This window comes from Aspergillus aculeatinus, assembly GCF_003184765.1.
Source record: "Aspergillus aculeatinus CBS 121060 unplaced genomic scaffold BO66scaffold_4, whole genome shotgun sequence".
NCBI classification, from domain to species: Eukaryota; Fungi; Ascomycota; class Eurotiomycetes; order Eurotiales; family Aspergillaceae; genus Aspergillus; species Aspergillus aculeatinus.
This window is the reverse complement of record NW_020291473.1, coordinates 49,823-77,770: the sequence shown is the minus strand read 5'-3', so window position 1 is coordinate 77,770 and position 27,948 is coordinate 49,823. Positions and strand designations below refer to the sequence as shown.

The 27,948-nt window shown below is 52.0% G+C and overlaps 7 protein-coding genes across 7 annotated transcripts; 4 read left to right on the top strand and 3 right to left on the bottom strand.

Annotated features, from left to right (window-relative positions):
• Positions 1-18: 18 nt before the first annotated feature.
• Positions 19-2,717, bottom strand: BO66DRAFT_340705 (putative GTPase activating protein for Arf). Its single transcript, XM_025644416.1, has 4 exons — positions 2,283-2,717; positions 2,202-2,218; positions 2,007-2,117; positions 19-1,937 (listed from the first exon to the last, which is right to left on the bottom strand). The coding sequence occupies exons 1-4, from the start codon at positions 2,395-2,397 to the stop codon at positions 153-155; spliced, it is 2,028 nt and encodes a 675-aa protein (XP_025507929.1). The 5' UTR covers positions 2,398-2,717; the 3' UTR covers positions 19-152.
• Positions 2,718-3,691: 974 nt separating this feature from the next.
• On the bottom strand, positions 3,692-6,002 carry BO66DRAFT_142454 (Zn(II)2Cys6 transcription factor). Its single transcript, XM_025642075.1, has 4 exons — positions 5,693-6,002; positions 5,042-5,596; positions 4,846-4,989; positions 3,692-4,785 (listed from the first exon to the last, which is right to left on the bottom strand). The coding sequence occupies exons 1-4, from the start codon at positions 5,750-5,752 to the stop codon at positions 3,979-3,981; spliced, it is 1,566 nt and encodes a 521-aa protein (XP_025507928.1). The 5' UTR covers positions 5,753-6,002; the 3' UTR covers positions 3,692-3,978.
• Positions 6,003-6,457: 455 nt separating this feature from the next.
• BO66DRAFT_340700 (uncharacterized protein) lies at positions 6,458-7,531 on the top strand (the record flags this gene model as incomplete). Its single annotated transcript, XM_025644415.1, has 2 exons — positions 6,458-6,738; positions 6,801-7,531. The coding sequence occupies 2 exons, from the start codon at positions 6,458-6,460 to the stop codon at positions 7,444-7,446; spliced, it is 927 nt and encodes a 308-aa protein (XP_025507927.1). The 3' UTR covers positions 7,447-7,531.
• Positions 7,532-8,695: 1,164 nt separating this feature from the next.
• Positions 8,696-9,139, bottom strand: BO66DRAFT_142433 (uncharacterized protein). The gene has a single exon (XM_025642074.1). The coding sequence runs from the start codon at positions 9,001-9,003 to the stop codon at positions 8,737-8,739; it is 267 nt and encodes an 88-aa protein (XP_025507926.1). The 5' UTR covers positions 9,004-9,139; the 3' UTR covers positions 8,696-8,736.
• Positions 9,140-9,479: 340 nt separating this feature from the next.
• On the top strand, positions 9,480-10,978 carry BO66DRAFT_340696 (peroxidase). Its single transcript, XM_025644414.1, has 2 exons — positions 9,480-9,985; positions 10,057-10,978. Exons 1-2 carry the CDS (start codon positions 9,629-9,631, stop codon positions 10,801-10,803), a joined length of 1,104 nt encoding a protein of 367 aa, XP_025507925.1. The 5' UTR covers positions 9,480-9,628; the 3' UTR covers positions 10,804-10,978.
• Positions 10,979-11,334: 356 nt separating this feature from the next.
• On the top strand, positions 11,335-12,608 carry BO66DRAFT_388175 (diphthamide biosynthesis protein 4). Its single transcript, XM_025646487.1, has one exon. It carries the CDS (start codon positions 11,530-11,532, stop codon positions 12,166-12,168), a length of 639 nt encoding a protein of 212 aa, XP_025507924.1. The 5' UTR covers positions 11,335-11,529; the 3' UTR covers positions 12,169-12,608.
• A 219-nt stretch (positions 12,609-12,827) lies between these two features.
• BO66DRAFT_388174 (thioredoxin-like protein 1) lies at positions 12,828-14,353 on the top strand. The gene is made up of 3 exons (XM_025646486.1): positions 12,828-12,982; positions 13,134-13,281; positions 13,362-14,353. Exons 1-3 carry the CDS (start codon positions 12,904-12,906, stop codon positions 14,146-14,148), a joined length of 1,014 nt encoding a protein of 337 aa, XP_025507923.1. The 5' UTR covers positions 12,828-12,903; the 3' UTR covers positions 14,149-14,353.
• Positions 14,354-27,948: the final 13,595 nt, after the last annotated feature.

The window sequence follows — 27,948 nt, the reverse complement described above, 5'->3', positions numbered from 1 at the left end:
ACAGGTACACACATCCAAAAGAAGAAGTAAAAAGAAAAAAAAAAAAAGAATCCCCGGATTAGGGCAAAGAAGAGATGTAATATATACGCTCAAGAAAAGATAGGGAAAAAAACCGCAAAGAACACATGAAGGCTGAAGCGGAATCGAGATGTCTAGCCGTAGCGTGCACTCAGGCTGGCGAACGCGTCCGGGCTGTGGCGGCCACTCTGGAAGCCATTGATGTCCACACTCTGCTGGCTCATGTGGCCGCGAGGAAACCCGCCTGCTGATGTCGCGGGGCGGTTGTTCATTGCGAAACCGGCCGTGGGCTGGGGAGCAGCCTGGGGCATAGCCATCTGGTACGGTGCAGCAGGGGCTGCTGGAGCGGCGGCTGGAGCGGCGGTGAAGAAGGGGTTCCGTGTCCCTGTCGCTTGGGGATCGGTGGCGCCGGGCTGTTGGAAGGTAGGTGCGGGTTGTTGATAGTGGGACGGTTGTGGCGGGTTCATCGGGACTGATTGGGCTGGATTGACGGCCGCGGAGGGCTGTTGGGTTTGGGGGTGTTCGGGGATCGTAGGGGGTTGGGGAGAGAGGTTATACAGTGCAAGAATGCTGTTCTTGTCGACACGGGCTGTGTGCTGCGGATACAGATGCTGGGCAGGCATCTGGTACCCGTACTGCGCTGGAGCGGGATATCCTGCACTCTGCGGCGTGGGCGGCGCATTCATCATCTGGTACGGGTTCATGGAGGTTTGCCCTGGTTGCGTGGGCGGCACTTGGAGCTGGGGCTGCGCTTGCGGCTGCGGCTGCGGCTGTTGCTGTTGCTGCTGGAATGGCGAAGGCTGGCCAAATGGCGACGTCGCAGACATGATAGGCATGGTGTTCGCATGTCGCGGAGGTCCAAATGGACCGGCTGACGCCTGGTTTTGCGCCTGCATGGATGGTTGTTGTGATGGAGCCTGTCCGAAGAAGGGGTTGCTTGATCCCATGTTGGGGTTAGGGCTCGCACCCGGAGTGGTCAGGCTGGCCTGCGGCTGAGCTCCGGTTTGGAAGAAGGGGTTGTGGCTACCGTCCAATATCTGTGGGGATGCGACGTATCCACCCTGGTTCAAGGTAGAAGCTGCGGGAGGCGCCTGCTGATAAAGAGGCTGAGGAAGTGAGGACTGTCTGTACGGGTAGCCTCCAGTAGAGTGTGGAAACAAGGGCTGGGCGACCTGCAGGCCCTGAAACGACTGCTCAAGCGGCTGCATAGAGGCCGACTGAGGCAACTGTTGCTGTTGCTGCTGCTGTGGTGGTTGCGGTTGCGGCTGTGCATCGAAAGGGTTGAAGTTGCTGCTGGGCTGGGCTGCTGGCCTTGAGTCTAATTGATCGAAGGGATTGCCGAATTTGGAGGAATCGACGCTAGGAGTAGAAGCAGAAGCAGAAGCAGGTGCTCGCACCACAGAACCGTTGCCCTCTCCCAGCCTCATCAACGTCTCAATGGTCTTATCAAGGTTCCCATTCAATTCGCGGAGAGCAATAGCATTCCGACGCTCATTTGTGAACCCCATATCCCTCAGGGTAGCCAGTTTCGAGTCGAACGACGGATCCCCCGAAGCCTTCCTTGCACCTAGCGCCGGCGAAGGTGAATCGAATCTGTCCGATTGAGGAGAGGAGGCGCTGCGGTTGGAGATGCGGTTGAGATTCGTTGCGGATGAGGCCGAACGAAGGCCGAAGCCAAACGGCCTGGCGGGCTTTGGAGGCAAGGGAGGCGGCGACCCCTCCGGAGACCTATCATACCCCGAGTCATGACGACTCGGAGGTTTCTGTTTGTTCTCGTCTAGAGACCGATGCTGATACTTCTGCCGGATGAATCGCTCCATGCACGAGTCGGACTCATCAACGTCGGTCGGGACGGGTGGCTTCACGTTCTTAGGATTGAATATTTTGTTCATGATGTTGTTACCGTGCGATTTCATATTCTAGCATCCATCAAACCCATCACGAGTCAGACCAGGACAACTTGGGCTGGTGGGGTAGCTCTCACTCACATCGACTTGGTCGTCCGTCCACGAGTCCATGCTCAAAGACTTGACCTTGGAAATATGCGTGCCAAGCTTCCGATGTAGGGCCGCGCATCGCATACAAAGAAAGATGCCCATCTGTATCCGATCTAGTCAATATACTAAGTCCTTAATCGGGGGGGGGGAGGTCGAATCCGTGCATAGATCGGTCGTGGTACGTACGTTCCAACTAGCCCAGCCTGGATTTCACAAGATTTATTAGCATCACATTGCCATAGGATGTTTGCAGGTCTTGATGCTCACCAGGATTCATAGCCTGGCAATCAGCGCATCGATCGTTGCCAGGAACCGACCGGATGAGGTCCTGCAATGCCCGCTCATTGCGGTATTGCTGCCGCTTGCTAATGCCTCCCACCATGGTCGCACGATGCCCAAAAGGCAACGAACTATATTGTGCAAGTAGATTGACGGGCTCCAAGTATCTGAGAGCCAAGAATAAAAGAGTTTGTGGTCGTAAACTTGCAGGGGGGTTCCGTAGAGATAAAAGTCTCAGGTGAATGCACGAGCCGAGCTTCCGGAACGGGGAATTCGGGGGAAGAAGAAGAAGACACTCAGGCGGCGAGATCAAGCATATTTACACAATCAACATCCAGGACATAAGCCGAAGAAGAGCCGTATGAATTGAGAGAAAAAATGACAGAATAGCAAAAAAGGATAGAAGAGGTGGGGGGAGGGGAGGTAATAGACTGAGTAAAGATGAGGTGAGAGGAGAGGGCCGACGGAGGGAGAAAGTGGCCAGGGATGAATAATGAATGAATGAAGATGTGGGGAGGAAAGTTGGGATGGTGGATTCCATTTCCTCAAAGTCGTGCTCTTGTCTCTCCTCTCTACTACTAACTACTAACTAACTAGTTAATGTTAACTACTCTTCCGTAATCATCAATGCAGATTACGGTAGTCACTTGAACCAGTTCAATGATGATTGATTGACTGACTGACTGATTGAAAAGCATCTAGACTGCAACTACTCGAGGTTTCATAAGCAGCCAGCCTCGTTCGGTCCTGCATCCGGAGTTCAAGACGGCGCCCGCCGATGCATCCATCCATCCATCCATCCATCCATCCATGCAATGCTTGCTGCTTGTTTCTCTTGCTCCATTGTCAAGAGTCAGGGGCAAGCAGCCCCCAACTGGACAATAGACCCAGTTTTTCCAAAGAACGGGCCACAATCGTTCTATTTTCAGCGCCATTGGCATTTGTTCCCCCAATTTATGTCGCTAATATATTGCAGGCACTTGGTTCACTTTATTTCCATGCGCGGTCTGGGCAAAGGACAGACTCCTTTTCACTCAAGCTCAAAAAAGATAGTTTCGGGTCCGGAGTCGGACGCGTTCGTCAATCGCTGAAACCCACGTTCAGGACTTGAGCCAAGTTCTGATAATCAACAAACTGCGCCCGCGAACCCTAGTCGAATGATCCCTGAAGACCAATCCACGGGCTCGGTAACCTGGTTGCTTGATCCGCGCTTACGAGAAGCATCACAAGTGACACTCTCTGGATCGCTGCAACGGTCTTCGGCATGAGCGCGTGTGACCACAGCTACAATACAGGAAGAGAGATCTCTTTCTCCGTCTACACAATTAAGAAACGATCTTGCGTCGGCATGTATGAGCAGCAGTTGACTTCATCACCATCGCACTCGAGGCTCCCGAAGAAACCCAGCACGGTGATGAAGCCATAGCAAGACATTTGCCCGGTGTTGGAAACGTCATTCTGGTACGCCAATATGACCTGCCATCCTATGGAGGATAGGAGTGTAGGTTGATTATGCGTTCGTGAGGTATGATAAGTGTAAAGAAGAAAATGAAAAAAAGGTCCCTCTTGCCGCGCGGAAGAAAACTGTTATAAATGATACAGAATAGTGCGTCACGTGAACGAGTTTCCGAGTCTCCGCTGTCTTGTGATGCCTTAGGCACTGTAGTCCTTCCATTATGTACATCTATTTATCCCCTTCACCATCTATCAAGTCGATCCAGGCCGTCCAACCTTGCTCTCTCTCGAGCACATCTATAAGGGACACAGCTGTCCGTATTCCCATCTTGTGCCCGATAATACCGAGGCACCTCATGGCCCAAGCATGGACAGGGCTCGACACTCCATCGACTAGCGAAGCAAGATAGAGGGGCAAAAGCAGAGTGAACCCAGTGCCGGCTTTTGCTACCAATGGATCCAGGGTTTGTCTCTCAGCTTCCTGAGCAAGGCCAAATTTGTACGGAACCGCGCAGCAGACATCCATCGCTAGTTGCCTTAAAAGAGCGCGGACGTCGCGACAAAGACTCTTTATGCCCGGGGTAACTGAGCTGCGCTCGGATTGAAACATCAATTGTCGTAACTGTGCCAAAATCAAGCTATTGACGAGGATCCGGATGTATCGGTAGTTGTTCCAAGTATTGCACGTCCACATGGACTGGTACACATGGTAATAACCATTGTAATGACTGACCGCTTTTACCGCCTCCTCTCGTGAGGCCTGGAAATTGCTTCGCAGACTTACTGAGTAGGGCAGTTCAGCAGAGAGTTCCTTGCTGAAATCCTCTAATTTAGATTCAAGCTTCATGGCGAGCGTAAGTATTCTGACGCTGTCAGTGACTGCTTCCTCGCTCATTTGAACTTGAAGATCGCATAGACCGGCGGCAATCTCCACCAGCCTATCTGCACAATAACTCTGAGCGGTGGAATTTGGCCGATATGGAGTCCTGATGAGTGTAGGAGGGATTCGTGTTCGCTTTTGCAGGCAACCAATAAGCTATGAGAAAGTCAGACATATGCAATCCGTAACTTGGCTTGGACGGATCCAGGAGCTAACCACTTCATTTCTCAGGACTTGGAACATTTGCAGACCGGTTTCACGATGGAGCTGTTCCTCTCCACGAAGTTCGAGTAGGGCCGCGATGCCTCGTGCATGTTCATACCAAGATAGCAGAGATGATTCCTTGTCGCAGCAGATAATCTTGCAAATCAAGTCAGCGGTTTCGTTCTGGGAAGAATCACAAAGAACTCACTTCATACAACGAGAGACAAGCCACCGCAGTGAGCGTGGTGTCTTCTTTGACCGCTACTGGATCACAAAGAGCGGCATTTGTTAACTGCAAAGCAGTGGTATACTCGCTTCTTGAAGAGATTCGAAAGGGACGTGAATTATGAAGATTCGCGAGATTAGCAAGACCCACCGACGCAATGCCCGTCATCATGGCTTTTTCGCCAATAGAAAGGGCATGCGTCTGAGACTGTTCTACAAGGCATGAGACATTGAGCCATGAATATGACTTGAGAAACAGGCAGGTGGCTTGGAAGATGTGGTCCAGCGCAAAATTGAAGACGGGGATTGAGAAGGTCAAGTGCTGGAGGCGATATACTTGGGCAGCCGCCTGTCGTATCGCTACAACGGCAGTTGTTGGTGGGGCCGAGTCGTTCGAGCCCGACTTATCCAATGCCTTTACTTTCTGCACGGTGGCGTCGCTTTCGTCTTGAAACCACAGTGAAAGTTGATCCCGATAACCGGCGCAGGTACGCCTAGCTTTGGTGCAGCGTAGACAGACGGGTCTTGTTTCATCGCACTAAGCTTCATGATCAGCGTCGGTAGTCGTGGGGGCCGAAACTAGTTTCCAACAACGACAGAGATTGTTTGCTCAGCCTTGGCCGCAAGAACATACCTTAACTTTTCTCGCGCGGCAGGTGTCGCAACCTCCACTCGGTTTGCCACGGTATACCATGGCTAGCCGGAGTTCGACGAACTCGGAGTGTACTGTAAACTGGTAGGAGACTTCCTGCAGGATACGGGCTAACCGAAGAGCACCAGCCGTTCATAATTCTGGGCGGAACCGCTTGAAACGTTCCAAGAGGCCATGGAAGCCTGCAATAATGATCGTTGCATGAAAGAAGACTAAACTGTCAGAAGTCAGTCTTCCTCATAGTGCTGACATTGGCAGCCAAGTTGGAACAAGTAAGAGTAAGAGAGACCCGAGCCCGGGTGGAGTTCGACAGTCGGTCCAGGTTTGCGGCTTGGCCAAGTCAAGCCTCAGGCTCTCTCCCACTAACCCGCTTTGGGTATGCAGAGCGAGCACCTCCCAGTCGCCCGGCCTATTCATTGGCCCAATCTGTCCCTTCAAACAATTCCGCCCTGAAAGGATGCGGTATTCTTCACTTCATATTGCATGGAACCGTAGGTTGAGTGCCTATGAGGGTCGCAAACACTGCCCGGCGATCCTGATGGAGACTCGCAATATCATGGTACCTGCACAGCCTTGTGGTTCTCAGGCTAAAATTCTTCGTCATGGAGACTGGAGATAGTCCGAGTTGAGGGGATTAAATAGCGAGCTTCTCCCCTTCATTGACTTTGATATGAAGCTTCAAACTTTCTGTTCGCCATTCCTCCCAATACTCTCTTGACAAGTCTTGCTCAGCCGACTACTGCAATCATGGCTATTGACTATCGCCATGGAATCTCCATCCTCCAATTAATAGTATACATCCCCACCTTATTCACGGCACTATGGATGGCCTTTCGCCATGGTTTCACACGAAGCTCGGGCTGGATATTCTTCGTGATATTCTCGTTAGCTCGAATTATCGGCTCCTGCTGCTACCTAGCCACCATCAACGATCCTACATCAGTCGATCTCTATGTGGCATGGGCAGTCTGCACATCCATCGGAGTCTCACCTCTAACCTGGGCCTGCATTGGCCTGCTGTCTCGAGCGTAGGTATACTCCAGCAGGTTCTCAATAATCATCCTTACTAACATCTCGTGTTTCAATCCAGTAACGACTCGATCCAACGGAGATCCGGCCACGCTCTACACCCCCTCCTGTTCAAGGTGACCGGCCTGATCACCATCGTAGGCATGGTCCTGGGCATCGTGGGCCAAACGAAAAGCACCAGCCCGACGGAAGGGCTGTACAACTCCAAGACCAAAGCCGGGCTGGTGCTGTACCTCCTCGCATGGGTCGGCCTCTGCATCCTGCTGCTCCTCACCTCTCTCCGCTATCAGTGGATCGAGGAAGGCGAGCATCGCCTGCTCCTGGCCGTCGGCATCTCGATCCCCTTGCTCTTCGTGCGCATCCTATACTCTTTGCTGTCGGCCTTTGCCCAGAAGCCAGAGTTCAGCTCGCTCTCCGGAAACGTCACCATCCAGCTGTGCATGTCGGTCCTGGAGGAAATTGTAATCGTCTTCGTTTGTCTGGGGATCGGGCTGACGTTGTCTGTCCGGCCCGCCTTCGAGCCCTTCCAGGCCAACACTCAGGATGCGCCGATGCTCGAGTCGCAGGCGCAGCCAGACCAAGACATGTTGAGTATGGATTACGAGAGCGCGAGGCCGGAGCGCAGATACAAGAAGCGACGGGGTGGACCTATTAGGCAGCTCGTTGGGCTGGCAGTCGATGAGATCAACTACCGACGCCAGAAGTGAAACCAGACTTGAGCCTGAGGGACGTATGGCTTTTGGTAATTGCTTGTGGAAGGCATGATGTTTCTTTGTACATTGTGGGGATTAGTTCTTCGCTGGCGTTTAATGTTTTTTGTCCAAGTGACCATGATACCTCCTAGAATATATGTCACAGGTGCTTGAGTTTCATTGCACCGTTCTTGAACGGAAGATTTCACCGAAAATCACCAAATGGGATCGATAGACGTCAAAGATAGTTACATGAGTCAAATGTAATATCAGCGACCAAGACCTTTTTGAAGCTCTTTGTCTGAATCAATATACCGATAGTTTCACCCCCTCCAAATCACCAACCTTGTACCCGCACGGACAAACATTCTACCCACCGAGGACTAGCGCATCACATGACCACATTAAGCGAAACATATATTCTCATGTGACCGTAGCCGTCTGACTTTTTTTCGTTTTCCCCTTCAATTTTCTCTCCCATCAACACTCGGCCGGCCGCTTGGGCAATCTGTCACATCGACAGCCAGCCATGGCTCAGTCTCACAAGGACAAACCCATTCTCATCGCTACGATTATTCAACCTGAACAATCGCATTAGATGGACCTCGTCTCCCGAACTGTATGATGTTGGCAGTGGGGGCCTCAGGCATTTTTATTGCCAACTCGTAGAGAAAGCAGAGACAACACGAACACACAAAACCCACACAGTGCGCGTCTAGCCTATTCAATGGCAAAGAGGCATACTTTTTTTTTAGTTCGTTCAGTGGAAGATCAAAACCAAACAGTTTTTAGCAGAGCTGCGTCTACTCCACCCTGGTGTTCGCTTTGATCGAACGGCAGGACTATTTTTACGACGGACATTCTATCTTGTAGATCTTCGGATTGTAGTTTGGCACGTTGCTGCATGTTGCTGGTGGCGTTGACCTCAGCCCTGACCAGAGAGAGGACTACTGCGCTTCATATGTGCATCGGTCATGGTACGCTGTGCTGTCGCATTGGAATTTACATCTTGAGGATGTTCTGGTAGCGGTGCTCAACTCAGTCGATGAATGGCACTTGAAACCCTCATCGACAATCAGGAGCACAGCATTATTAGGGCTGATCACCGCCCTCTTCTTCTGCAGAAATGGGATGAAATGGAACTCGATGCCGAATCTCGCCATCGTCTTACCATGAGGCGTGAGGTGTGCGCAAATCCAGCCTTCACGCAACCCTGCTTCTAATCGTCCGGCAAATTCTACCTGTAAGGTCACCCACTAAGCATCCGGTGGCTTCGAAAGAACCTTCTTCGGCTCTACACAAAGTTCAATATGGTTTGTAAGACCGAAATGCCAAAATTGAGACGGTACAAAGTTGGATACCGATGATGAGTAATGGCGACAAGTCTGGAGTTCTGGACAGGCACGATTTGGTAAGACGGAGGAAGTGGAGGGAGAAAAATGGTGGAGCCGAGCATGAACAAAAGAACCAAAGAGAAGTCGCAAGTTTATAATCGGAACGCACCGGACCCGCTTCGACATTCATGATTGGATTTGTCCCCGTTCGGATTGTCGCATCGTATCTATCATCCATCCCATCCCGCCGACGCAAGAAGACAGACGAGGGTTAGACTACCCCTCCCCAGGTTGACAACACCATTGCGCTGGATAATCAATTGTCACAGAAAGCTCCAGAATATAATCCATTGAAGAGAGCAAGTAACTTTTCCAGGGCAGGAAAAGAGCCCTGGGAAGAGCCATGGATCGAGCCCGGTTGCCACGGCCCGTAATCTCCAACAGCCGCGGCAACCATCCATCCGACAAACCAACGGCAAAACTCAGGTCTTCCAGAAGAAAGTGCAGGAAATGCGGAGAGAGACAGAAAGCCAAAAGACTGGCTATTGCTTACTCAAAAGATTGGGGCTAGAGCTCGCCCCAATTCGCCCTTGTAATTGGTGCCCTCAGGGATTATTGGAGGAGTCGCGGGCAAAACCGATGAAAGTGATTCGCAGCCTGGTAGACTTATTAGTATCCCTGTCTTCGTCCTTTCTCCTCTTTCTTCTCATACCTGTCACCTCTTCTTCCCTTCTCCCCTCTTCCTCCGTCTTCTCGTCTCACCCTCCCTCAGTAGTCGATTCACCCCAAGAGTACTGTGTGTACCCTTTCGTCCTACCTATCCCAACATAATCTCTCTCCGTTTCACACCTCTTTCTCACACAATGGCCTCCGCTGCTCGCTCGGCCTCTCGGGCCTTCCTTCGCTCGACCCCTGCCACCTCGGCTTTCAGACCCGCTGCTCGCAGCGCTCGTTATGCTCTTCCCTCCCAGGGTTTCCGCACCGCTTCTCGCCGCGGCTACGCCTCCGAGGCTGGCTCCAGCAAGTCCTCTAACGGCCTTCTGTGGGCTGGTGTTGCTGCTGCTGGTGCCGCTGGTGCTTTCTTCTTCTTCCAAAGCGGTGATTCTTCCGTGAGCTCCAAGGCCTTTGTCCCCACCCAGGCGGACTACCAGAAGGTGTACGATGCGATTGCCAAGAAGCTGGTGGACGAAACCGACTATGATGATGGCAGCTACGGCCCCGTAAGTCTTGACAAACCAATATTGAAGAGTCTTGTTGTTTTGACACGACACTAACCTCGCAATGCTGATAGGTCCTTGTCCGCCTGGCCTGGCACGCAAGTGGCACCTATGACAAGGAGACCGGCACTGGTGGTAGCAACGGTGCTACCATGCGCTTCGCTCCCGAGTCCGATCACGGTGCCAACGCCGGCCTGAAGCACGCCAGAGATTTCCTCGAGCCCATCAAGCAGCAGTTCCCCTGGATCACCTACTCTGACCTGTGGACCCTGGCCGGTTCTGCCGCCATCCAGGAGTGCGGTGGCCCTGCCATCCCCTGGAGACCCGGCCGTCAGGACCGGGACGTCGCCGCCTGCACTCCCGACGGCCGTCTCCCCGACGCCTCCAAGGACCAGAGACACGTCCGTGACATCTTCTACCGCATGGGCTTCAACGATCAGGAGATCGTGGCCCTGATCGGTGCCCACGCCCTGGGTCGCGCTCACACCGACCGCTCCGGCTTCGACGGTCCCTGGGACTTCAGCCCTACTGTCTTCACCAACGACTTCTTCAAGCTCCTGCTCGACGAGAAGTGGCAGCAGCGGAAGTGGAACGGCCCCGTTCAGTTCACCGACAAGACCACCAAGACCCTGATGATGCTCCCCACCGACCTTGCCATGATCAAGGACAAGGAGTTCCGCAAGCACGTCGAGCGTTACGCCAAGGACAACGATGTCTTCTTCAAGGAGTTCACCGACGTGTACGTCAAGCTCCTCGAGCTGGGTGTTCCCTTCACCAGCAAGGCCGAGGACCGCTACGTCTTCAAGACCTTCGAGGCGTAGATCAGGTGCAAGGTGTGTGAATAATGTTTGGGTTTCCTTTTGGCATAATCAGTTCGCGGGGCATTGCGTTTCTTGACTTGTTTCGACATTTTGATATCCGATATATGCGTAAACGGTCCGCTCTTCGACGGCCGTGGCCCTTCTGTGCGGCTTTGTTCTCGGCTTGTCTGCCATTGAAGGCATTGTACAGCCGATTCTCGTGGGTTAGAGGTAGAAGATAGCTAGAGCATCAATACTAGACTTATCCACTAGATGAGTTGTATTACAGGGACGGGCTGTAGGCGAATTAGACTTACCTTCGAGTATTGTATTCTAAAAGTTTAATCGCTGGATTCTGCAATCCGCATTGCGAGTGATGTTAGATGCAGCAGCATGGCTCTTGTCACAATAGTAGTTCCGATGTCCAGAAGTCACGAGAGTTGTGGCGGCGGCGGTGGCAGCGGCGGGCGGGCGAGATCGCAGATGCGGAACGGCCAAGACCCGTTCGCCGCGCCGCCTTATCTTTTTTTCATCATCTTTTTGCGACGAAGCATTTAATCCCCGTTATACATAGGAGTCCCTTGGCACACGAATATCTCTTGCACGCGCCTCGCAAGAAAGGGAGAAAAGCCTGTCTTCACGTGAACACTAGACTGAAATCCCTCTCGCCAGTCGACCCCCACCTTCTATCTTCCTCCGAGCAAACCTGAATACGGAGACAGGAACAGGAAGGAAAGGACATTCACAATGACCCTCACCACGAATCCTCTCCCTCTTGACTATTACGAGATCCTCAACCTCTCCTTCACGAGTGCGCCCCTCTCGAAGCAAGAACTCAAAACCGCATACCACCGCGCCCTACTCAAACACCACCCGGACAAGGCTGCCGCCGCCAGCACACCCGCTCAGGATGCGCCTCTAGGTTATCTGGCCTCGACCAACACCCACAGCTCCCCGCCGCAGACGAGACCCTACACGATAGACGAAATTACAGCGGCATACAAGACCCTCTCCGTTCCGTCTCTACGCGCCGAGTATGATCGCTCCCTGCGACTGGATCGCGCGCGGGCCGCCGCGGGGCAGGAAAAGGCCGGGGGCAACGGGGTGCTGTTTCACACGGGGTTGGAGGTGGTGGATTTGGAGGATCTGGGCTGTGCGGAGGGTGAAGACGGCGAAGGGGATATGTGGTATAGAGGGTGTCGCTGTGGGGATGAGAAGGGGTTTCTTCTCACGGAAGAGGACTTGGAGAGGGAGGCAGAGAACGGGGAGATCGTGGTCGGGTGTCGGGGTTGCAGTCTGTGGATGAAGGTCCTGTTTGCGGTTGAGAATGATGGCAGTGACGATGAGCAGGAGCGAGAGCGAGAGGGGCAGAAGCAGGGAACCTGAGGTGACGATGATGATGTTGGTGAAAATCCTTGTGTGTGAGCATACGGTAATGCTCTTTTTCTGGTCTTGCTCCCTCCCCGAAGGGTGAGATGTTACCCGCATATTAACCTGGTTCACCGGGTAGAATAGCCCATGGACTGGTCTCTCCTCCCGGGCACGTTTTCGGGTGTCTTTCGAGACTCTGGTACGATATGGGTTGCGGGAAATAGCCCGCATAGCGAGCGTGGGTGCTCTGGTAATGCAACTTGAGCACTCAAGGTCGAGGTGGACTCGACACGCTCACCCTTGTCCTCGAAGTCCTTGGCTTGCAAGCATGATATCCTGCTGTCTCGGAGAAGTCTGTCCAACAGAGACTACGATGGTGTCCAAGCTCATGGATTGATCGCCCAGCCATGAGCAGACTGGTGGCAGAATGAATGGGCCTGATGGCCACATCATACTCAGTTACCTATAAAAGAGATATCAGTAATTCTAGTTGTGTATGAGAAATGAACTAATGAGTGCGCCTATTTGAAGTTGGTGTTCAAGAGCAAGAGGTGATCCAAGAAACGAAAAGCGTCGCAGAAGCAGCCGCGGGGTTGAGGAGACTCGGAGTTGATGACATATAATGGATAGTCCGGGGCGGAGACGAAGGAACGGACGAACCGTCCAGTCTGCTCCGGTCAACAACAACCAACCTCTTCCTCCTTCAAATCCTGATTACACCTCTCAGCTCAGTTCACCCCCACCGCCACGATGTCACAACTCGTGCAAATCACCTCCAAAGAGCAATTTGCCTCTCTACTGAGCTCGTCTACCTTTGTCGTAGCCGACTGTGAGCTTGTCTTCCCTGTGTTCCAGCTCCCCCGCCTTTCCCCCCTCCTTCGTTTCCCCCTGCCACCTGTCTCACATCCACACCGGTTGCACAAAACCACCCTATAAACAAACCAACCCAGCTAACTTCGTTTACTCTTATGCTCCAAAAGTTTACGCAGATTGGTGTGGACCATGCACTGCCATCGCCCCCGCGTACGAGCAGCTAGCCATGCAGCTGTCCCGCAAGGACCGGATCACATTCACCAAGATCAACGTTGACAACCAGCAAGATATCGCCAAGGCCTATGGCGTCACAGCGTATGATGACCCTTCCGCCTCCCATGACCGTTCGGAAAGGGAAGGAAACCCAAGCTAATCTCAGCGATACCGCGGAATAGAATGCCCACCTTCATCGTTTTCGAACGCGGCCGCCCAACCTCCACCATCCGCGGCGCCGACCCGAAGAAGCTCAACGACGTCGTCCGTAAACTCGCCGCGGAGGCCAACAAAGCCGAGCCCTCATCCGGCGAAGGCTCAAGCAGCGGTGGCAGCGGCAGCGGGGGATACTGGATCGGAGGCGCCGTGCCCAAGGGCTATAGTGACATCACAGACCAAGCCGACCCCAAGGGACTGGAGCTGTTGAACCGGGCCAGCGAGTACGGCACGGCCAGGACGCTCTTCGAGGGGCCGAAGCCCTCCGCCCTGAACAGCAAGGGCAAGAAGGCCGGCGGTCCGGACTGGGTGGAGAGTGACACCGATGAGCAGCTGATGCTGTTCGTGCCCTTCCAGTCCACCGTCAAGGTGCACTCGCTGCAGATCACATCCTTCCCGCCGGGAGAGGACGAGGACGAGGAACGCGACGAGGATGAGCGCCCGATGCGCCCCAAGACGATCAAGCTGTATACGAATCGCTCCCATGTCTTGGGCTTCGACGAAGCGGACGATATCGACCCGGTGCAGGCGGTGGAGATCCAGCCGCAGAGCTGGGACGCGAACACGGGCACAGCTACGGTGGATCTGCGGTTCGTCAAGTTCCAGAATGTCACCTCGCTGGTGATTTTCTTTGTGGATGGCGACGGGGACAGTGAGAAGTTGCGCGTGGACCGGCTCCGGATCTTCGGCGAGGCCGGTGAGAAGCGGGAGATGGGCAAGTTGGAGAAGATTGGCGATGAGCCCGGGGAGTAGTCATAGTAAATAGTAGAGACCTCAAGCGCGGGGTGTGTAGCATATACACCCATGTACTGTACTCCGTACTTGACAAATGTCCGGGGAGTTTCTTTGGCGGGATGTTCATGCTGGCGAGCTTGAGTGTGCACGCAGATAGAACTTGCATGATGTCAACAACAGACAGCACATACAGTCCCTCGAACACAGTACTAGCTGGCGATACAATCTAAGATATCTATGCATATCAACTATACAATGATATCTCATGTACTACCCGCAACCCAGACATGCGTCCCGATGGCCGAGAATTATCCCACTGAGGCTACAAAAACTACGAGTCTCTTGCACACAAGACCCAATCTACAAGCAATAATCCCACCAAGCGAGGCTTTCCATCCTTCAAGGAGATGATGAAAGCAAACGCTTAAACGAGGAAAATTGTAATGTCCGATCCCAAACCAAATGGTCTCATCCTAGTAGGAAAAATTCAGAAAGACCAATAAAGTAGAACCGGTGTGCAATTCCGTTCGTCTGTGACGCAACTGACACCTGGGAAAAAAACATCACGGTAGAAAATGATGTCCAGGCAACACGGGTGAATGTAATAGTTGCGTCGCCGCACGAAGAAAGAAAAGAAAAAAAAAATGTGGTGGTCGACAGGGAGGAGGAGGTTTTATAGTGGTGGAGTGGGGACGGAGCGGGGGATCGAGTTAGTCCGGAGGAGAGGCTCGGTTAAGTCGCCGCCGGCGCGGTCGTTGAGGATGACGGAAGAGGCTTAGTGGGCTCGGGCGGTGAGCGGGATGCTCGGTCTCTCTCTTTTTTTTTTTTGCTGTCTTCTCCTCCTCTTCTTCTCCCACAATCATATTATTATGGGCTGATGATGAGACACATTGGATGTATAAACATATGATAGGAAGAGACTGACTCCCCACGATCAAGGGGAGCTTGATCTAAACTACCATCCACTGAGGCCTATTTCCCTTTTTGCTTGCTGCCTCGTCGACTTTTGTTTTCTCGTGTCGACCGAAAAATTTGTCTCTCTGCCTCATTTTTCGTTGCTTTGTGTGTGTGTGGGTGTGTTTGTGTGCTTGCTTATCGGTAGTCTATGCCGGTTTGCTTGTTGATTCATGATCTCAAGGATTTCTTCAGTCTGATTTTTGGGGTCGCTATTTGCTTTTTCCTTTCCCTTCCAATCTATGTTTTTTCTTTGTGTGCTTTTTGCCTGTGGCGTCAACGCTGCTGGCCCCAGCGCCCAAAGGCACGCCTTGTTTGCCCCCTCCCCATATTTTGTCATCCATGCCCTGAAGGATTCTTGAAGGATGCTTATGTGGTGTGAAGAATGCCGAAAGGGACTTGTGCAAGCCTCGCTTCCTTCGCTGACTCCGGCCCGGACGGCCCCATGCCCGGCCGTCCCATGGTCAGATAATCGAGGCCCAGGCGTGCGACTACTATAGATCAACTTATCTAAGACGGAGAGATCCCGGGGGAACGAGTGGATGTTGTGAAGATGCCCTGGGAACGGACTAATGCAGTGATCATGGGGCGGAGGGGGGCAGAAGGGTCGCTGACGGGACTTTGGTCCTCATCCTCGTCAAGGAAACGGCTTGCTTTGGGGCCTGAAAGTCGTCGTAATTCGTAAGGAGCCTGAAGGAAATTCCTCAGCCCGATTCGATGGTCATGGGGCTGTCTGTGCGATGGTGGTGCAAACTTGCAGAGTGCAGGAACACACTAGTCAGCTAAGCCAGTAAGCCCTGCAGCTGTCGACGTACTTTGCAGCTGCAAATTCTGCTCGTTGCGATGCTCTATCGAATGGATTGATGTTGCATGCAACATCAGCAATAATCAAGCAACGCGATCAGAGAAAGCGTCCTTGCTCTCTCGTTGTTCGCCTCGCCTCGCCTCGTCTCGCTGGCTGGCATACTGGCTCGCTCGCTCGCTTGCTTGCTCATTTGCTTGCTCGGCTCGCATGGAAGAAAGCCCCCATCCCAGCAATCAAATCGTCTGTGCCTGCCTATTTCAACCGAGCCCGAAGAAACAAAATAAACCAGCGGTACATACGTGTGAGGCTTGACATCGATCCATGGTTCCAATCAGTTTGAAGCCCAGAAGGTCCTTGCAGGAAGCGAAAAAGTTGGCAGCTGGAAGCCCTAGTAAGTATTGTACGGAGTACCTAGTTATCGGTCCGGTCCAGCTTCCCGTGTGATCAACCAACCCGCGGTTCTGCTATTGGTTTTATTTTTCGAGCGTCTCGCGTAATAGATAATGACAATGGCCATTTTTGGCGTGTGCATTGTTCATTCTGGGACTTGCCCAGTGCTTTCCCTTTTTCGTGTTGTGCTGGAGAAGTGGGAAAATGGACCACCGCGATCCATGGAACGGAGCTCGTTGCCCCCCCATCCATCTCGAGTTCTTATCTGATACCAATCCACCATCATGCCATTTTTGCCCCGGCCGCACGAGTCGGAGTATGAGACACAGGTATCCGTCGGACGTGGGGGGTCCTTGATTTGCTCTTTCCTCTCTCTCTCTCTCTCTCTCTCACTCTCAGACATACCCCCACCAAGGCAGAGAGCTATTGTCTGGCAGGGCGCAGGTATTGTGCATTGTGCAGATAGCAATCCAAGGTCCCACTATTTTCTCCCGGGAGGTCGATTCCGCGGGGGGACGCGCTCGCGTCGATCATGAAGGACCATCCTTTGGCCCTGCGCATCATCCCTCCCCTTTCGCGATCACCAATCGCGGGTTGGAGATCTGTTGCCCGTCCATGACATGAAGCATTCCCAGATGCCCGCGACCCACGCTTGCTCCCAGACTCTGCCCTTGGTGGCCGAGGTGTTTGACTCATGCACCAAAAGTCTCACCGTGGGATAATAATACATGCAATCCCGGGAGCTTGCCGCACACCACGGTAGGCTGTAGCATTCCGCGACAGCTGAACAAGGTTTGCTTCCTCGTGTGGAGTCGGCGCGTGCTATAGCGAATGCTGCGAGTGCTATCCAATTAGAGTTCAACCCTAGGTTCTTTTGGGGGGGGGGGGAGATCGCACTATCAGTCCGTGGAGTTGGCAATCTTGGCAGCGACCCAAATTTTGAATGGCCTCATTCCGAGTGTGCATGACTCTTTGTTCCGTATGTGAAGGCTGAATTTGATCGGCCGCATGTCGCAGGGTAGTGGTGGACTCTGTCCCCAGGACCATCCGAACGTTACCCGCCTCTTTCGAGGACTGATCACCTCCGGTGTCCCTTCGCGACGTTAGGAATGAAGTGGCTGAAGAACGGTGTCCAGTATTCGTATACGCTGGATGGGGCTCAAGCCACACCAAGACTCCCGCATCCACAAGTCGAGAGTCGCGACCCAGCTGCTATCGTTTCGTGTCTCCGAGACATAATGATAGACTCAGGTCAGACATTTCCTACAGGAAAGGGCCAGACATGTTAGAGATGGACTCTCCTACTAAGTAAGGACATAGCTGTGTCACTTGCCGTGTCACTTACCTGCTTGTCCTCCCACGTTTTCGTAAGGTTCTAAGCATGACTCTCAAAACCCAAACCGTGTAGACGGTATATTATGCTGAAGCCGAGGATCCGATCCAAGGTAAGCTCATCCCATGCGAAGGGTTTGGGGCTGGCACTAGAGTCTGGTGCTTAACCTTCGCGATGATAGGCTTTCACCTCTTTCCTTCTTGCCGGGTGCCCGCAACGAAAAATTCGGATAGCTTCCGCAGTAAATCCCCGATGTTTCCCCAATGACGCCATGCTCCTCAGCATTCCCACAATCGGAAAGACGAAAAAGAAAAAAGAAAAAAAGAAACAATTTGGAGATGTCGGACGGGAAGAGGGCCCTTTGGTGCTTGTGGTCAACCAAGATCGCGGATGGATCCTACGTTATCTCGTTTTCCCCAGCTAAATCCCTCAATTCGTGGGTCGCCCAAAACTCCGCTGAGTGCTCTACATACCGCACTGGGGTTAGATTCGGGAAAACCAGCCAATACCCTCGCCAGAGCGGAATGTGTGCCATTGAGGCGGACCGATAGTCCTAGAGAGCACAACTAAGCCGCTTCTTTGAGTTCTTTGGCCTCTGTTAGTGGCCTGTAGTCAATTCACGTGCTGCATGCTCATGCTCACCGTCAATCACAACACACGGCCCTAACCCACGAGCCAGGTCCATTGACAGTGCAGTGCAGTGCAAGTGTCAGTGTCGACTGTCGAGACATGCACGTGCTGCGCCAGTGGCTTGTTGGCCTATTGGCCCAGGTTTTCAGCTCATGCGATCGGCCGCTCTAGTCCATGATCTTCCCTGCAAGCACCCAGGAACAGAACTCAAAGGTGCCCTGCCTGCCTGTCGGGGTCTGGAGTTGGGATCCCCCAGCCCCGAATTGGAGAGATATCGTTTGTGTGTGTGTGTGTATGTGTTCCGTTCAGTGCTGGCTTCAAGTGCTCGGATGGTGCATGCCCATACCCTAAGAGGCGCGCAGTCCAAGCTTAAGCTCGACCGAGGGCATCCGTTATCGTCACTGCCACGACCTGGGCGCCGCCACACGAGCTTGGAAATGTGGAGGCTTCGCTAGTTAATTCCAGAACGGTGTGCTTGTGGCTTGAATCAGCATACGGTAAGGTTGTGCGTGCGTGCGCGTGTGTATGTGTGTCAGTGTCTTTTCCCTCGAGCACTGATGAGGAAGGACAAATGTAAACAAACCTGTCCACCGCCATCTCTGGTAGCCAAAGCTCAATTCACTGCTAGTACCGCTAGCACCAAGGGAAAGTACTCCGGCCGCATGCTTGGGTGATTGGGTGGGTGGACACTGGACACTGGACACTGGACGGTGTGCCTGCAGGTGCCGTAGGTACTCGTACGCGTCTAGCCTGTATAGTTTGTCCCCGCAAAAAGCTGCGGTATTAGCCTGAAGCTTTATGCCGGCAGTCGGAACCATGCCCACTTACCGGACTGGGAAGCTGCTTGGCGGCGGACTAAGTACGCGAAGGATGCAATTGTCATTACTCAACCAGCAGTGGGAACCCTCGCCTACTGCCTTGGAAGCGGCGCAGGCAGGTTTCGCTAGACGAGCCACAGTGTCCATCGCGACATCGCTGGTGAGAAATACTTTTTTTTTCTGCCGCATATAGATAGATATATGGCGCGGTATGGTTGCTTCAGCCCATAGCTAGATTGGATTGTGGATTCCCTTCGGGAGACCCAGGGTCCGGCGGCAGTTGTGATCAATTCCGTGACATGATAGGGAAAAAAGCTTCCATGATGAACAATGAATAATACATATTCATCGGCCTACTAAGCGGGATTTACTTCAACGAAATGCAAATCACCAGTGGCGTCGGAAGTTTTCCGGCCAGCCCCCCGTGTCCACTCATTAGGGATGAAATGGTCAGATCATGGATCCGGTCTCCATCGACGACTTCCAAGGTAAATAAATTATCGCCCGTCTCGAGTCGAGGAGGAGTTAGAAGGTTCGAAGAATGCTGCTAAAAGCCTAAAAGTTCTTCAGTCACTTTAGAGTCGTTCCACTGGACCGCGACTAAGTATGTAGGAGGTAAATCACATTAGCCGGGGTTCATTTCGGATTATCATGACCCCTGTCCCCGTTCAGCTATATCATCACCTCGTGGGTGTGTCCCTGACGGTTTCACAATGAGCTTACTTGCATCGGAGACGCCAACAGCGGGGGCCCCTTTGATAGTCTGGTACAGTACTGTACGTACTCCGTAGGTAGCACTCATTGGAGACATTGACCGAGACTGGTGTAGTAGTAGTCAAAGGGGTTGCCGATTGGGTGAAATGAAATCCAAATAAAATCGGAGATACTTACCATCTTGAAAGGGGGGGGTTTCTCCTGACTAAGACGGAAGCCGAGACACGCCCCAGTCTAGGCGGACACTGATTGGAGGCAGGCATACGCGTTAGTCGGTTTCAGATCTGGCTATCCGGCAACCTTGAACCTTGAACCTCCCAAGGTACACGCGCGACAGCCCGACAGCAGCTCGTCCGGAGACTCGGGTTTCCCGGCCAGATTCCCTACAGAGTTTAGTCTCCTGGGACGAAGACTCTCGGCTTGGCTCGTCTTTCTCCAGAGCGGATTGCTAGTGTGCGATCTGCTGATTCCCGACTCTAAGGCTCCTTAGTCCTTGTCTATCTGTACATAGTCAGTTAGCTTGTCTGTATGTAACTGTAGGACTAGTCTCCTTGGCCGGAGGGACTCTCTGCCATGGAAGCTTCCAATGGAAAGAAAGAACACTACTGGGTCTGGGTAATGTTACCGTTTGCCCTTTCCTCCAATCTCACTGTCTCACTCCACCATTGATGCAGCGAAACAACAACCCCCCCTCCTTTCTCCTCCCAAATCTACCGTACCTACCCCCCGTATCTCATTTAGCATGAACCCTCACTCAACACTAGGCGCTGAACTATTGGTTCATCTGAACTCTATCAAAGAAATATGCAGTGTTGATACGATCTCACAAAGCTTCCCTGAGTGGTCGGGCTAATAATTCAGGCAGCATCTTCCAGTTTGGTTCTATGTGATATGATACTCGCGGATATGCAATGTTGATGATATATAACGATCAACTGTCCATCCAACGGCATGAATGCACCATGCGTGATGATCGGGTTCACTCTGGCTTCTGCGTTTATTTCTGCTACTATAGTCAGTTATAGTTTACTAAGGGCTCACTCGCCTCTAATCTCCTTCCTTCTTCAGCAGTAATCCACCCACTTGGTAGACCATTGCCTGATGTTCCTTCCATAGAACTTTAGCCACAACAATAGGATCCGCAATTGTTCACACTTTTCTTCTGTCGAGTGGGCTTGCATCCGGGACCACCGACAGTAGACAGCAGCACACAAAAAAGCCATGGTGGGTTTGCTTTCTAATGGCTTATCAACAGTGCTGTTGCGCAACCCATTGGTTGGGTATTGTCGGGATGGAGCGATATGGTTAAAGAACGGGGTAAGGTTTCCGGACTGGTTTGTTTGTTTTTGTTGGCTATTGCCTCCCCCAAATCCTCCATTCTAGGCATACTGTACGCCGTGTACAGAGTACCTACTGTACACATAGTTACTGAGGGGTTTCTTCTTTCTTACTTCGGGTAGACGATGGCGACCGCCAGAGTGGCCGATAACCGTAGCATCCCTTCCGGTCTCCGAAGACCCATCGTGGCGGATGGCGCAATACTGCATAGTATTATTTGAAAATTACCTCATTCGGTCATGTTTGTTGCACTGCTCGCCTCACGGAGCTTGACGGTGAGGTTAAGTCGACTGTTGCCAGCTTTACCGATTCCCGGCCGGGGACGCACTGCTTGACTGCATAGCACAGTCGTAGACGTTCAAGTCCCAGTGCCAGATTGCCGTCCCATGATTCGTCGGAAAAGCGAGGTGGCCTTCTTCGAGTAGGTAATAATGAGGGTACGTACTGAGTATGGAGGAGACTTGACAATAATTTTGACATTTTCTTTCTTTCTTTTTTTTTTTGCTTCCCACATGCCCGCACGGTCGCTTATTTTTACTGGGCTTTTGGGGACCTGAGTGGCGCCGCTTGCTCGGGGCTAGGTCCCTACCGCCCCGGCTGTCATCCCACGGAGAACCCACCGCCGACGTCGTAAAATGAGTCGATCAGAGGGGTAAATAGAAAACGGCAATAAGAAAACAAATCAGCCTTGTAGATGACGTTGAAAGACATTGTCATTTCGACCACGCCAGAACATACATAGAGTGGTCGAATCATCCCTCATTTCGGTCCCAGGCTGAAAAAAGAAGTAACTCGAATAACTCGAGACAACGGTCGGGTTTCTTTTCCATTTAGCTCGCTTTCTTCCCATGGATGTGTGGAGTAGAGCGTACAGAATGCGGATGCAACTGGGTCTTTCATCCACCGGTGTACGGAGTAAGGTAAAGTACTCGAGGGAGAAAAGAGAGGGGAAGAGGGCGGAGCAGCAGCAGCAGCAGCAGCAGCAGCAGTACGTAGTCTAGCAGCTAAGAGGATCGATCTCTCTCTCTTGTGGTGACAGACGGACAAAACGAGAGCCAAGCGAACAGCACTGCTTTCATTTGAAATTTGAACATCCATGGATTACCCGATGTGAAGGTATTGAGACGATGACCCTCTCGAGCTAGCTAGGGTGTTCCCCAGTCGATGACGACAGTCCCTCAATTATAGCGTCCGTTAGACTAGCTCTCGTGGCTCTCGGGTGTGGTGTTTCTTTCTTTTGTTGTTTTTTTTTTCTCTTGTCTTTGGATTTTTCAAGCGCAAAGCACCAAGGGCGCATGGGTCTTTTTACCGAGGCTTCGCTTCGTCGTGTCTTCCAAGGTGCAACGGGGTTGATTTTTCCCTTTGGTTTTGCCTTTGTGGCAACGACAGGGGTTCAGCCGTCGTCGCCGGGTCTGGACGGGCCAGGAGGACGTTTAGCTGTAAAATCATCCCTGGCATCTGAGATGGGTTGTCATCCGGCGGGCTGCTTTCAGTGCGAGGTCCGACGATATTGAAATTAGACAGCCATGATCTCCTCGGCCTGGGCCGTTGCCGTTGTTTCCTCCTTTTCGGCGTTTGCTTAATCACTTGCTGCTCCCCTGACTAACTAACCACTAGGCACCCATTGATGTCTTAATGGGCAGGAGTCTAGTGGTAGAAGGGCGATGGAGTTGCGGGATGGGGATGGGAGCAGAGGAATGGAGCTTTTCCCTGTGGGCAGTGGAGATTGGCCGATAGTAGTCTCTCGAGCTAGAACAGTTAGCTGCTCGGATGGACTGTCAAAAACTGCTGTCGCGGTCTTCTCGAAGCTCAGCGACCTTCCATGCATATATTAAGCCAAGTGATTCCCTAACCTGAACGAGTAAAGTCGCCTGGGTGCACTATGGGCCGTTGTTCGTATTACCTCCGGTAGTACGTAGTGTAACAGTCGTAACTTGTCGGCGTGGCAAGGAAATCTCCAAAGTCGACGACCCCATCCTGTTAGGGCACAATGCTTCCAAATCATACCGAGCGATAAGTCAGTGAAGACCAAACCTCCTTTTCCGACGGTCAAGCGGTAGGGTGGATTTTGCCATCCCCTCTTCCTTATCATCGTCGAGGATAATGTCGACTTTGCGCCGCTGTCAGTGGCTAATGCTAAATTACCGCACTCCGGGGACTGGGCCGGAATCCGGAAGCTGCACCCACATCAAGTAAGGTGTCTTTCTGCGCAGTGTCGGTAGTAACTACTAGGTAGAGTACGTAGGTACGTAGATTGGTATCATGGCGTGTATCAGCCAAACCATTCTATCTTTAGATCCACCAATGGAGTGAACTAAATCGCTGCGACCGGAGACAGAGTTATGCATTCGATACGGTAATTTATTTTTATCATCGCTTGATGCTTGCGACCCCTGTTACGGAGTACTCCCGTGACTGTCGATGGGAGAACCAAGGGAGACAAGCAACGAGAAAGGAAGAAGGGGACCCTGGTACCTGCGCCGTGAAATCTGAAACAGTGGCCACACTGACGAGTCATGTATGTACGAGTATCTGAGCGGGGGGACGGATGAGAGACCTCAGCCAGGTCTACGATCCCTGGCAGCCTTGAGTCGGCGGCGAACTGCGTGGCGGTCAAAGGAAAGGTCAAGGTGCGCAATGCCACGGTGATGCTCATGGCTGGGTGCTTGAACGGGTTAATGATAGTCCTTTGGAGGAAGGCAGAGGAGGTCCGTGTTCTGCGTTTCGCGTTCTCAGTTCTGACAGCTCTGGCTGAGTCCCCTTGCGTTGCCTTTGCTGATACTCGAATACTACCACCACTCACACACAAGACAAGACAAGATAAGTGACAAGTTGGTTTCGATTGGCTGTTGGACTAGGGCTGTCATTGTCCGCCAATTGACCCATGACGTGGACAAGTCAAGTCCCGTGGTCGAACTAAACCCGATTGCTGCAAATCATAACAATAACGACGTAGATGAATCATGTGCTATTTGCCTGATCAATACGACAAAATTCCGCGGAGTAATGATACACCAGCAAACAGTCTGCCAAGTTCCGCTCCCAATTGATCAGTTCCAATGCAGTCAAGAGACCGACTATTGAGTTGAAATGAGAAGATTGGAGGCTTGCAGATGATGGCAATCAACAGTAACCGAAAGTTCTTTATTGGCAACCGGCCCTATCGCCGACCGACCGAACCCAAAAAGTGGATTCTAGGTGCAATGGATCAAGAACAAAACCAGAAAGGCGACCACGGGGAGAAAAAGTAGATCAGATTGAACTTCTGAAGCAAATCAGAATCGGGGGTTCTATTTTGACAGCTGCATTTCATATGTACCTAAGCCCTGTGTAACCGTCTGTCGGACAACAAATAAACGATGTAAGCAAGGGTTGGCTGGCATAACAAGGAATTCCGGCGAGAGTGTCGCTTTTCCCCCTCTCCGGCCATGCAGCCTACAGTTCCCCTCCGCATCGGTTCCTGCAGTAGGCCGCCCAGACCTGATCGATCCCATCCGCCATTGAACAAGTCGAATCTCAAAATATGAGCTAATCCAAGAAGGCCCATTCTGTCTTTCTTTCTCTTTCTCTCTCTCTCTCTCTCTCCCCCCTCTCTTGAAAGGTAAGTGACTGAGTGGGTGAGTGATTGACCTCTTTGACAATCCGAGTGCGCACACCGCGCCTGGGAACCGGCTATGTGCTACGTGGCCAAACTCTCAATTTTAGGACATCAGAATTGGAGTTAGCCTATCCTTACGGTGCCAGTACCCTGGGATTTTCGTGCTTTTGACTTGACATCACCTCACACTTTCCCCAGGAAAACCTTCGGCCAACGACGCAGGAGCTATACCTACCTAGTAGTTTTCCTCCACCTCAGGAAATAATCTAACCTCTTAGGTTCAATACTGTCTGCACCATATTCTCGGCGTAGTGTATCCAGCATATGACATGCTATCGGGATCTAGAGCCATCCTATGTCTGCTCATCGATTCTCTTGTATGATTATCATCAATGCGAATCACCTAGGAAAGAACATGCCAGCGTGTCTCTTCTCCAGATGCCCAGATAGGTATCAGATCGGTAGACGACCTACCAAGTACATTTTTGCCTCAGGTTACGATATGAGTTACCTAGAATGTCACAGGGCTCCGATTGTGTCGCACCCGGGACTTCGGATGTCTTTTTTTTTTGACGGTCGGTGGCTTGTTGTTAGTAGTGAACACTTAAGAGACTGGAGTAGACTGGCAGTACTCCGTAGTACCACCCGTAAGGACGGGTAGACTATACCTTAGTAGCACTTATTTGGCACCATGCCATAGGTTAGGTGGTGGGCCCTTAGTCGCAACCGTTTCACCAGTGGTGTCGAGAGCTCTAGATGATGCCACAGTACAGTAGTGTTGCTTCTCGAAATTGCTAGTCTCAATGCCGCTAGAATGGACGGCCAAAGGATTGCGAACGTTTTTTTCGTTCATGTCCGCTTATCGACATGGGACCATACGATGTCTGTACTAATTGAGTGGTCTCATTGAGTCCGGAATTGCATGCCTGCATCCATGCCGTTGCGCCGGGGCAGTTCGTATCATCGATCGTCGTCATCATCACCACCAACACCACCACCACCGCCGCCATCAGCATCATCCTTCTCCTCCAAAACCCCATCAATCATAATCATCAGTCTCCGCCCTCACAGAGGCTGAGACCAAAGGGAAAGTCCAGAGCGACCCAGCGTGAGTTTGGGGGTGTGGGAGAGAACGGGGAGGGGCCGCGGACAACATCTGCACTGACCAAGACAACCCCCAAATCAGCAGCCACGGTCTCTTCATCATAACATCCATCACATCATCTACCCAACCAACCAACTTCGAAGGTCGTTTTGCTGATCTTACTGTAAGCGTGAGGCCTCCCAGAGTGAGGGAACATGGGACAACGTTTCCTCGTCATTTTTTTCGTTGTTTTTTTTTTCCTTTCCTCTTTTCTGTTTCCTTTTGTCTTTTTTTGGGGTACTTTTAATGAAATGCCCCAAATGGCGGACGGGATGCGCAGTGGGGCCGACTAGCTTAGCCGGCGAGTCAATCCCTTCCCTTCACAGGTTGAGGCTATTGGCTTCGAATGCAGCTTCCGATGCGCTTGCCTTCTCACCTGGCAGACTTGCAGTCAATTACCATCGGTTGCTAACTCAAGTCACCATGTCTATGTGTGCGTGTTGTGCGTGTGCGTGTCGGGGGTGTGTGTCTCTCTCTCTGTCTGTCTTGAGCCCTTTTGACTGCCTGTCTGGCCGGTTTGGCTGACTGAACCGGCCTATTGGAATCTCACTTTTGGTTTTCCTTCCCCGCCCAACAGGCTCTCACTCGCACACACCCTCTCCACCACTTTTCAGTTTGCTCCAGCGAGGGCGACTGGCCCGATTGGTTTTCGTGCACCAAGCCAGTGGGACAAACAGGCCGCTGATAAGCCCAGATAGGCCATCCGATGCTGCTGATGCAGGTCTCATTGGTAACGGAACATCCGATCCATGTACTATGTATAACATATCACCCTCAGCATCACGATGAACGCTGTCATTGACGGACAAGTGGTCTCGACAGTAAGCGCGCAGCGTGATTGATGATGTTGGTCTCAGCTGAGCACCTGAGCACCTCGAGTAGACAGTCCATCTTGACTGGCAAAGACGCAGTGGCAGTGAGAGAGGCAGGGTAGAGGATAAGGGGGGCCATTCGACAGACAACCTTTTGAGGTGCTATTTTGGGAGCGATAATACTGCCTGAGAGTCTCGGACGGACTGCTGTGGCGACTTTCAACCATCGAGACAGGCTTTTCAGCTCGGCCTCAGCCTGTTACCTGTTACCTTACCGGCGAAGTTACAGGATAAATTACACCCGGGACTGTTCCTGTGTGGAAAGCTACTAGGTAAGTATTAGAAGACGGGACTGGACTCTTGACACTTAATGTGTAGACCTCCCTCCTACTTGGGTAAGTTCCAAAAGAGATTGAAGAGACTATGGAACCCGCTTTGCCCCCGACAGTTGTAGTCTGTACTTTATATGGAGATACTATGTAGCTATGGGGATGTCTATCTAAAACGTGAATAATGAATTGGCCACCAGACAAGACAAACGGAGACCGAGAGGAAGAAGTGGGAAAGCCACATATCTCCATAGTTGGCCGTAGTGAGTGACTAAGGGCTGTGTACAGTAAGTTAACTACAACTGGAAGTGAACTAGAGTTACCAAGTTACCAGTTACCACCACTATCCATCCCAGAACTGTCATTTGCCCTACAGTAATGAACTCTCTCTGAAACAGTGTTAAGTGTCACTGAGGATGATAATTTGTGATGATAATATATCAATCGTTATTATCACCCTATTGTGATGAGGTTCCAACAGTCACAAGCAGTTCCTTTTCTCGCTTCTAAACTTTCCCGTACTTTGCTTGCTTGCCATTGGAACATGAGCATCTCCGCATTTACGCATTTACCCATCCGTGACCGTCAGACATGTGTGCCTGGGTGGGTGTGGGTGTGGTCTGGTGGTAATAAATGGACGGAGGGCCGAGTTTCCATGCACCATTGAAATGGGGCTTGAGGCCGCCAGTGTTCCCACTCGTGCTCATGTGCTCCACGCACTTACGCCTCTTTGGGTTCCCCGGCCGAGGTGGTGGGGACGATTTGCTAGTGAGTCGACGCTGGGATTCGCCCTCGCCATCTGACTGTCTCTCGAACTAAGCTCCGATCCAACAGCATCCAGAGTCTCCACCACCCCCCAAAATGAGGAATGAATGGCACAATATTTTAGTATATGTATTGTTGATACCTGTCTTGTATTGATCTCAATATCCGTCCTCCTAGTCCTCCTCCTT

Bases quoted from the DNA above. Each gene is read 5' to 3' on its own strand.
- BO66DRAFT_340705 (XM_025644416.1), bottom strand. From the start codon at position 2,397: ATGGTGGGAGGCATTAGCAAGCGGCAGCAATACCGCAATGAGCGGGCA. The intron at 1,938-2,006 runs GTGAGTGAGAGC...GATGGATGCTAG, and splicing joins GGACGGACGACCAAGTCGAT to AATATGAAATCGCACGGTAA.
- BO66DRAFT_142454 (XM_025642075.1), bottom strand. From the start codon at position 5,752: ATGGTATACCGTGGCAAACCGAGTGGAGGTTGCGACACCTGCCGCGCG. The intron at 5,597-5,692 runs GTATGTTCTTGC...CATGAAGCTTAG, and splicing joins GCCGCGCGAGAAAAGTTAAG to TGCGATGAAACAAGACCCGT. The intron at 4,786-4,845 runs GTTAGCTCCTGG...ACTTTCTCATAG, and splicing joins AAGTCCTGAGAAATGAAGTG to CTTATTGGTTGCCTGCAAAA.
- BO66DRAFT_142433 (XM_025642074.1), bottom strand. From the start codon at position 9,003: ATGGATGATAGATACGATGCGACAATCCGAACGGGGACAAATCCAATC.
- BO66DRAFT_340696 (XM_025644414.1), top strand. From the start codon at position 9,629: ATGGCCTCCGCTGCTCGCTCGGCCTCTCGGGCCTTCCTTCGCTCGACC. The intron at 9,986-10,056 runs GTAAGTCTTGAC...CAATGCTGATAG, and splicing joins ATGATGGCAGCTACGGCCCC to GTCCTTGTCCGCCTGGCCTG.
- BO66DRAFT_388175 (XM_025646487.1), top strand. From the start codon at position 11,530: ATGACCCTCACCACGAATCCTCTCCCTCTTGACTATTACGAGATCCTC.
- BO66DRAFT_388174 (XM_025646486.1), top strand. From the start codon at position 12,904: ATGTCACAACTCGTGCAAATCACCTCCAAAGAGCAATTTGCCTCTCTA. The intron at 12,983-13,133 runs GTGAGCTTGTCT...ATGCTCCAAAAG, and splicing joins TACCTTTGTCGTAGCCGACT to TTTACGCAGATTGGTGTGGA. The intron at 13,282-13,361 runs GTATGATGACCC...ACCGCGGAATAG, and splicing joins AAGGCCTATGGCGTCACAGC to AATGCCCACCTTCATCGTTT.